We start from the raw sequence: 9,842 nt of genomic DNA, 5'->3' as shown, positions 1-9,842 counted from the left end.
TCAAACAGGGCCTGTGACAGACAAAAACGCCTTGTTCTCTGTTCATTTCGACTGAGCTGAGATTGTGAGCGCAGGAAAAAAGAAAAGGTAAACAAAGGCCCGGACTGTTTGGTATCCCAAGTGGGTACCCATCAAAGGGCACGCTGACCATGAACCCTGACCTCGATTAACGAGGGAGACAGGATGGCATGGTTTGAGTGGTCGGCTGTGTAGACATGAAAAAAATGGTGTAGTATTTTTGGAGAAATGTCATATTGTATAATGAAAATATCAGATTTAAAGGCAGCTTTACAGCACCTAAAAATTAGAAGCTGAGGAATAAACCAGTCGAGCTTTGATGGTGGCACTCCTCTGAAATGTCTTTCATTCAGTCTTTGTCTTTGTGTTGTGCACTTGGCTTTGTATCCTTAAATACCCTCTGGCTTTAAAGACAGCACTGGAGATATTGTATAGGCCTTAAGCAAATGTCAGCCCAACATGGCTTTTTAACTTAATCTGTCTGATTATGAGGACCGATCAAAAGAAACCTTCAAAAGAACACACACAGCTTCTCTGCACTCAATGCAAAAAGACCTGCAGATTTATATGTAAGTAGTCAGTGTAGGTTGAACACACTCTGTAATAGTGTGGGGACTATGACTACAATGTGTCCAATTCATATAAGAAAAGTAACATGAAAATTCAGGATTATTCACAGTGACACATTTTTCCAGCAGTGGAACCAGAAATTGTCTGAGATGAGAGCACCTGCGAGGTATTTCCTGCCAAACTTAAATGGAAAACTGTGTCTAATTTTCTGGGTTTTTTTCTCCTCCAGTTTGGTGAAGAAAGTATTGATTGGACATCATGAGAGCAGCACGCACCAGTCTTAAACTGAGCTGTACTTCCACATGTGAGTAATACTGACTGGAAACAGGGTGGGGGGAGGGACACTGAAGAAGGAACCACACCAAAGTCACCACCATGCCACCAGGGTATATTGTGAGGCTCATTATAGTGCATTAAACAGCCTCCCTGCGGGAGAGGCCCCCAGGGCTCTGCAGTAGGGCCCGAGGCTGGCTGGGACTGATATGGAGACCCAGGGGATCCTGCTCACCCGAGTCTGCCATCCACAGCTGCCTCTCTGACAGACTTCATTCTCCTCTGATTCTGTCATCAGCCAGTCACACGGCTGGAGTATTGTTCAAAATGAAAGTATAAATGACTTTGTTAAAAAATCTTTTTAGCACTCAGAAATCTACCTCATCATACTTTATACAGAAGTTTATTTCTGTGCATTCTTGCAATTACTTTCATTATATAACCTATGGTAGATAATACAGATAAGATTCATGGTTTTTGAGCGCTTTTTAAGTTCATTTTGCCAAGTGTTTAGATCATCCTGTTTGTTGCCTGAGGATTATTTCAGTCAGAGTGGGTTAATGGTATGGGTGAGGTTATTGTCACAGTCACAATGTATGATGTCAAATGACTGCCTCTAGTTGTAAACTCTAGTTTGTAACCATGAGACACGCAAAATCAAATAATGTAAAATGAAGCATTTTTGCAGCCACATGAGTGTTTTTTTGTGTGTATTTATTTGAAAATCGTTTTTGTGAATATTGTTTATGTTTTCTTTTTAATTCTTTTCTCTTTTTTTCCTCCTGATGTCCTCGTGCACAGAGGAGGAGGGGGGAGGAGGAGGAGGAGGAGGAGGAGGGAGATGTTGCGTGCGCAGCTTCAGTCTGGAGTCGCTACGACGGGACCGCAATGAAGCGATATTAATCCTTATCTATATATTTTAAAGTCTCACGGCTCTCATTCATCGATACATTACAGGGACGCGTCGGCTTGGGAAAGCTGCTAAACACGCCGGTGTGCTTGAGAGGTGAGTAAATAATATATATGTGTCATATTATTGAAGAATGACATTAAAGGGAAGGAGATGAAACGGGGTGAGACAAGGCTCGTCTGCTTTTTTATGCAGGATAGACGCGGCGGAAACTGTAATTCCTTTAAATATCATCATGTGGATGAAGTGTGAATTATTAAACTACTAGCTGTGTCTGAGTTTATTACGCATTAAAGCTCCTTTTTCTAACGTTAGAGCCGATGTGCGCAGCTAGCTTGCATCGAGAATAACGCGTACTGTCCGTCAGCTCGAGCTCATTCTCTCCAGTGTAAGCTAGTTAGGGGGGTTGGGGGGTGGGGGGACTTGAGGTCATAATTTGTGTATAAATAATATAAATGTAAATATAATTGAATGTATTTATGCCAGCGGAGGCTCACACAGCTCTCCGTGTGTGATGTGTAGAGACGCGCGTACACACCTCGCACAGCCTCCTCTGCTTTCATGGCGAACCGTCGGCTCTGTGAGGGACCAGACAGCCTCATAATGAGCATATCTGTCCGGGGAGGGAGGACGGCACCCACACGGTCTGATGTCTGTGGAGAGATACTAATGTCACCAGCGGAGAAAGAAGGAAAAATATATCCTCACATGAACCCTGGCAGTGTCACACTCAGGGGCCTGTTGCGACAGCTTTGGCTTTAACAGCTCGTGCGTTTACTCACGTGCAGGGACACAACTGCAATAAGAAAATAATCCATTTAAGTAATAACATAAATAATATAAACAATACGTAGGAATGAATGTTTATCTATAGAGCAGGGAATTCTTACTCCAGTATTCTTAGTTTTCAGCACATAGTGAGAAAACTGTACATTTACAACTATTATGTGTAAAGATGTCACATTCAGTGTATCATATGAAAACAATCTATTTACCAGCAGTCGCTTATACACATGGCTACTTGACCACCAGTGGTGGAAGTTCTTGTGTGGAAATGTATTTTCATTTTTAAACATTCTCACCATTTCACCATGTGAGCAGAACTGATCAGTGGCAAACTGGATAAAACAGTGATTAGTTCACAAAGATCAGAATTCAAATTATAACTACAATCTGAATCTGCTTGTGTTATCATATTTTAAACTGAATTCAAGGCACCTAATTATTTTTTCATCACTAATTCATCTATTTTTAAGCTTATTGCTGTGGTAAAGTCTTCAGACGAAGTGTTTAATCTGACTAACAATCCAAAACATAAACATATCCAATTAAGTATATTAAAGAGTAAGAAGCCTGAAAATAACACTCTTAAAGAAGCTGGAACTCTTTTTTTTGTGCAATTTTTGTTTGGAAAATGACTTTTGTTGATTATCAATGTTTTTTCCGATACGAATCATTTAAATAATCGCTGCATTTGTTAGTTGTATTTGACTATTGGTGCATCCAGGAGATCAGCTGGAGGGAGGGCAGGCTGAATCAAAGGAAATCTGCATCAATGTGAGAGCAGCTTGCTCGTGAAGAAGCTCTCTAATGAGATGTAATTGGCTATTGGAGCGGAGGGGTGTCGAGGGCGATGACCTTTAGATCATCAGCAATGCCGCTCCATCCGTCCATCCCTTCTCCTTTTGTTCCCTTTAGTCTAAACTCTAAATCAAATCCATAACAAGGAAGGATCATGTGAGCAAAGACAGAGAGAGAGAGAGCAGTCTCTATAATGTGTTTGGACTGCAGTGCACATTAATGCAGTTAAAGTTAAGGCGTTGTTGTTTTCTCCCTGCTATTGACTTAGTATGGCATACATTCCATCAATGAGGCAAGGAGGAAAAAAGGAGAGGAAATGTGGAAATCATTACAGTAACGGGGACAGGGGAGGGATTTCATTTGGCTCTCTGTTAGGTCTCTTCTTGCCTATTTACTCAATTAGCTGTTACTGGCTAGTGAACACAAACCTCTTGCAGATGAGGAGGGAGTTTCGAACGGCGAGAGATGGTGCTTCTGGTCCTATCAGTGTTCGGCATTCATTCAGGTTAGTTTGAGTCACATTATTTAACAGAAACGTCATCAAACGGGAGCTGTGACCTCCATCATCGTGGTGAAAAAAGCAGGATTTAAGAAGATGAAAGCATTTAACCTAAAGCTAAACTGATGGGAATATGTTTCAATGTATTTTTCTAACAATTCTCAGACTGTACAGTATATTCTCTCTGTGTGTGTGTGTGTGTGTGAGTGTGTGAGTGTGTGTGTGAGTACAGTTTTGCAGCTTTTTAAATAAGTGTTAGATTTAGCCAGAGGAGCTGGTAGCAGTTAATCAGTCGTGTTTGACCACAGTGACGACAGTCATGGAAGTATTTCAAATCAGAGGCTTAAGGAAAACAAACCAGATCATTAATTCAGCTTGTGGCACATCAGCAAGAATCGGAGTGTAAGTAAAGCGTTAATTTATCTACGCTTATGTGACATCTTTCTTCGACCTCCCCTCTCTGTAATAACACTGAGACAAAGCAAAGTCACACAGTCCATTCATGGAAAAACAGAGCATGTTCTCTATGTTCTTTGGCTCCCTCCAGATATTTAAAACTTCCTTCTCCTGTTCGTCTGCAGAGTTTGACATTTCGCTCACATGATTCAAGCGAATGGGAGGTTGAGCGGAGAGCTGACCAACAACATGTCACCCTGCTGGTGATTCCTGCTTAGCATCAAGTCACCTGATCTGAAGGCTCAGCGTAAAGCTCACTAAACGAACACATCGAGTCAGGGTATTTAAAAATAATGACAGCTGAGTTAAGATGGAAGATTATGTAAAGTTTATTATTGCCGCTTCAGGAATATCTGGTTTGTTTCCCTCACTTTGTGCACAACTGGGCCAAACCATTCCAGCCTGTGACAGAAGGGGAGTGTCAAACCAAGAAAGACTTCTTTCATATTGGTCAGCGAGGCTTTATCGTGTCACAGACCTCATGACCATGTTATCAAGCAGGAAATGTCTTGCCTCAAACTTCCTGGAATGCAAGTGAGACCGCAGCATCAACATGGAAGAAAAATAGAATAGTTCCAGATTTCCTATTCAGAGTCTTTAATTACTAACATCACATCCTAATTTCCATATTTTCTTAACTTTTGGGAAGAGGACAAAGAAAGAAAAGATATTAAGAAATGATGGATGATGCATAGACAGATGTGTGCACCATGCTTTGACTCTTGTGGCAACAGTTTGTCCCTTTTTTTTTGGTCTGGCCTGAAGTCCCATGACTCTTTCCCATCAGGACAAAGCGGTGTGTGTATTACATAAGTCCTTAACGTGCATAAAGATGACCGTGACCTGCCGGCTCATCCTTCAGAAAGAGCTGATATCTATATCACGGTGGGAAAAGACTGGGGAGTGTAAGCGCAGAAGCTCCAAAGCCATAAAACGCAAGTGTTCATTGGGTTCTCGCAGGGTACGTTAAAGCATGTTTTTGTATTCCCAAGGTGCACGCTTCCCACACTTCCCCGACCTTTCCCCATGTGTGAAATGGCGACAAGGTTATCGGTCGACCGTCTGGCCGCAGAGTCCTCTGTGTAATCCATCAGAGCCCGACTACAATGTCTCATCTATGCTACAGAACAATATAAAACCAGCCTGGGGGGATAGAGGGCTCCTCCTCGCTGCTCAGTGAGGCAACCCAACACCACATGAAGGCTTCTGGGAGGGAGAAAAAAAAAAAGTGTCACGCTTATGCTAGTAAATTGGAACTGCATGTGTGCATTTAATTGAGTTTTTCACTTTAAAAGGTGGTGTAGAGTACGGACTTTGTTGTTATGTTTCAGCTTATTTGAAAGTGTCCCCCTCCCGCCCCCTCTCTCTCTCTCTTTCCCCAAGAGCTTATACATTATCCTCGATGATCCCATCAGTATGAGCGACCCTGCTGACACGGGATGCACTGTATCTCCAGGCACCCCGAGGGACGTTTTTATCACTACGGATGGATGAGATTTGACAGCCAGCGCAGGCGAGACATGTGTTGTGTGGATGTTGACATAGTGGAAAGCAAAGCAAACACGCAATAGGCTTACGAAAGAATGATAGATACGCAGGCAGGCAGATGGAGGGATAGGTTTGGTTAATAGAATGTCAGAAAATGAAGAAAAATGTCGCTCACTGTCTCCCAAAAGCCCAAGAAGCAACCTAAAACGTCTCGTTTTGTCCGGACAAACAGTCCATAACCCATAAGACATTCAGTTTATTGTCGTACAGGAATAAAGAAACCAGAAAAATACACATTTAAGAAGCTGCATCCAGAGAATTTGGGCCTTTTTTTCTTTAAAAAAAAATGATTATTGATGATGTAAAAAATGATTAAAATGATCATAATAGTTGGCAATTAATTTCCTGTCAATAATCGGTTACTGTAGTCACATAGAATTTTATATCCTGCTTGAGTATAATTGTATTTATACTGACATATTTCTAATTAATCAAACATTAATAAATGACATTTAGATCCTTAAAGAACAGTCCTTGGGCCACTCTTGTTCCAAAATCACCCCCTTAGTCACTCATTCACTACTCCCCATATAATAAACACTCAGTATTTTACTCTAAAGTGAGCAGTAAATTGAGATTTGGGACAGCTGCTTATCACCATCATTTTGAGTCGGTACTGACAGCTGCAGAGTTGCATATATAAAATGATTGTTAAGAGAAAGAAGCGTGCACTCTATAGAGGATACATTAATAAATACAATGGTGTCGGCTAAGTATAGAGAGCACTATATAGTAAATAAGGAGTGATTTCAGAGGCAGCAGCAGTAGTAAAAAAGACGCAGGTGTTGCTGATAATCACAATGGCTCTGTTTTATTCACTCTACTGGAGCAGAGTCATCGTTAAGGTTTATTAGTGACACCTGTGCTATGACACATCAAACTGTTCTCTGTTATAAAGCCCTGTCGGGAATAAGGAAACTCTCATCCCGAATATTAGTTTTATAAAAACCCATTTCATGTTGGACTTGTCTCTGTTTACCTTTTAATTTTTAATCACAGCAACATCGGGTGATAATTGCGCCCTGGGAAACACTGCATGTCAATTTCCTGTGGTATTTTACAATGGTTTGGTTACTTATTAAGTTATATAATGTAAAATAAACTAAAAAATCCTCTCATCCCCCCTCAGTTCAGTACAGTAATTAAATAAGTAGTAATTAAAAAGGCCCAATAACTGTTTTGATAGACTGTTTTTTTTAGGTTTTAAAGCTCCTGCTCAGTAAATGTGATAGAATGTCTTGTATTTGTTGGACTTTGGACTTTATTTTCTCCTTATTATTAATTCTGTGAAACATTTTGTAATTTTGCAAGATGCTAAATCTGAAAAAATAAACGTCTTTAGTCCTTACTTAGCTGTACTGTATGGGACCCAGCATGAAGCTTTGTTGAATTTGTACAGCATTAAACAGTCTGTTACTGTTTCCTGTGTTTCAGTTTTACCTGGAAAAATAATGGATGACACGTGTCACTGATGCTTGATGAAGACTGTGTTCGACTCTCGGAGCTGAATTATGGAGGGTAGTGACGATGTGCCTGTAACCATGGCACAGCCCCAGACTGATGTGTGCAATGCTGAGGCTGGAGGAGGAGAGCTCACCAGTAAAGTGGAGAATGGAGTAAATCTGGCTGATTCCTGTGATGCTGGTGTGGCGGGACTGAATAAAGGAGGGGTCTCTAACCTGGTGGAGACCCCTGCACCGTCAGTGGTCAGTCCTTCCGCTGAATCTCCAGGGGGAGTGGCGCTTAAAGTAGCCACAACTGTCCTTCATCCGGTGTGCCTGGGAGAGAACCCCCTGATGCTGCCCATTCACCTCCAAATGGCCGGAGCAGCTGGGGCTCAGCTTGGCCAAATGGGGGCGGCGCCGTACTTGATAACGAGCCAAAACCCTGTTTCACTTCCTCTGGTCTTGGATCAGCAGGTCCTACAGCACATGAATCCTTCTGTGCTCCCTCAGAGCGCTAACTGCCCCCAGTTGCCGCTCCAGAACAATGTCCTGTGTCAGAACCCTTTGTCGTTTGGCTTGCCTCCAGCTGTCGACCAAAAGTCAGTAGGTCAAGCGCCGGATGCTAACCTGCTCTCCCTCCTCCAGAATCCAGCTTTTGCGGCCATCCTGCAGGACCTCTTCCCTTCCCAGGCAGGCTCGTCGACCTGCCAGTCACCAGGCTCTCCCTTCTTCCCACTTCCTCCCCTCACACCTCCCTACACCTCTCCTCTGGCCCCTCTGGTCCCTCCTGCCACACTTCTAGTCCCCTATCCTGTCATCATTCCTCTGCCAGTGCCTCTGCCCATCCCACTTCCCATCCCCATTCCTGTCCCGCAGACTGAGGACTCAAAGGGGAACATGCCAAAACCAGTTTGCACTGTGAGTAAAAGCACTCAGACTTCTCCAAAAGATACTACCTCTCCTTCGTTGTCTTCGAGTAGATGCTTGCCGCCGTTCCAGCCGCAAAATGCCTCCCCGTCCTCTCTTCCTCTAGTTGAAGGACAGGCTCTAGACCTTTCCGTCAGGATGTGTCCAGTCGAACCAAAACAGGAGTACCCCAGTCCGCAGCAGGACAGCGTGCTCGACTTGTCAGTGCCTGCTGCGAGGAAAAAGAAGTGTGCCCAGTCACGTAGCTCCAGCGGGTCACCACAGCGCGACAGAGAATCGTCTCTCGAATGCACTCGGAGTTTAGATTCCAAACTCCTGGGCAGTCTGGCTTCACTGGAGTTCAGCCGACAGCATAAGTGGGTGGTGGACAGCACTGCCGGCGGGTCTAGCTCTCTGGGTCAGGAGTCGTCTCTCAGCGGAGCGGGAAACCTCGAGTTAGTCAGCACCTCGCAGACGGCCAAGGTGATCGTATCGGTGAAGGACGCGATCCCCGCCATCCTCTGCGGGAAGATAAAAGGCCTTTCGGGCGTCTCCACCAAGAACTTCTCCATCAAACGCGACGGCAGCCAGGGGGCGTCTCTGCAGCAGCTCTACGGAGTGCCTTCCGTTTCCCAGGGAGAGCAACACGACCCTAACGACCCGCTGAAAAAGGTCCCTAAAAACAGAGCTATCAAACTGAAGAAGGTCAGCTCACAGGAGATCCATTTCCTTCCCATTAAGAAGCAGAGACTAGCAGCGCTGCTCCCCAGGAAGTGAACACGCTCAGCGGAGGGGGATTAATTGCTGGCTCGCTCTCTGGTAATCCCTCCGGAGCGTACAACATAAAACACATGTGGGGACATTCTGTAATCAAACTCATACACTTGTATGTCCAATCAAAGCTCAGAGTTGGGCTCCAAATGTTGCAGAACGGAGCCTCGTGAATGTCCTGACAGTGTGACACAGTAGTAACAGACTTCACAAATGCTTTCCATTGGACTCCTCTGAACTGCTTTTTTTTTGTAATGCACTACTCTCCAGTGTTACACTAAACCGAGTTTAGGAGAAATGTTTTGCGTATGGCAGCTTAATGGGCTCTCCATGTGGCTTTGGAGATTGTCTTTATAAATCTAAGATGTTGAAGAAGATTTTTTTTGACTTTGTAATTACAGCAAAGACACATGGGTTCCATATTTTTTATTTTCCATTTCAGTTCATGGTTTGTTTCCACATGTAATTTTTACTTAAGTGCACTGAAACAAAAAAACCTGATAGTTGAGGTTGTCACTGTTCGCAGCGGAACAGTATGTAATGGCAGGACGTGACTGAGACTGTTAAAACATGTCCCATCAGAGTCATCAGTGGCTCACTGAAGCGGTTCCTTCATTTTTTACAATTTCTTTTTTTTCTGATGGGTCGGGGTTTAGCATGACAGGCTAATAATGACTTGGCGAGGCCCGGAGCCGCAATTTTCATCTATATGAATGTTGGAAACAGCTGTAGGTCACAACAAAATACATTCTTATTTTGTTTAACAGCAGGGAAAAAAGGGATGTCTTAATTGTTTTCACATTTAAACTGCCGAACTTTCTACAGGCCTGTTTAAATATAAGGAAAGCACTTCTGGAAAGAGCTG

General features: G+C 43.4%; 1 protein-coding gene across 1 annotated transcript; it reads left to right on the top strand.

The window, feature by feature from the left end:
* Positions 1-1,763: 1,763 nt before the first annotated feature.
* On the top strand, positions 1,764-8,983 carry LOC133985164 (retinoic acid-induced protein 2-like). Its single transcript, XM_062424750.1, has 2 exons — positions 1,764-1,867; positions 7,290-8,983. Exon 2 carries the CDS (start codon positions 7,367-7,369, stop codon positions 8,981-8,983), a length of 1,617 nt encoding a protein of 538 aa, XP_062280734.1. The 5' UTR covers positions 1,764-1,867; positions 7,290-7,366.
* The last annotated feature ends 859 nt before the right edge of the window (positions 8,984-9,842 follow it).

The sequence above is a fragment of the Scomber scombrus genome, chromosome 8 (assembly GCF_963691925.1).
Source record: "Scomber scombrus chromosome 8, fScoSco1.1, whole genome shotgun sequence".
Lineage (NCBI taxonomy): Eukaryota > Metazoa > Chordata > Actinopteri > Scombriformes > Scombridae > Scomber > Scomber scombrus.
Note: the sequence above shows the minus strand (reverse complement) of the source record. Positions and strands in the feature narration are given on the sequence as shown.

Excerpts from the sequence above, each read along its gene's own strand:
- LOC133985164 (XM_062424750.1), top strand. The coding sequence starts at position 7,367 with ATGGAGGGTAGTGACGATGTGCCTGTAACCATGGCACAGCCCCAGACT.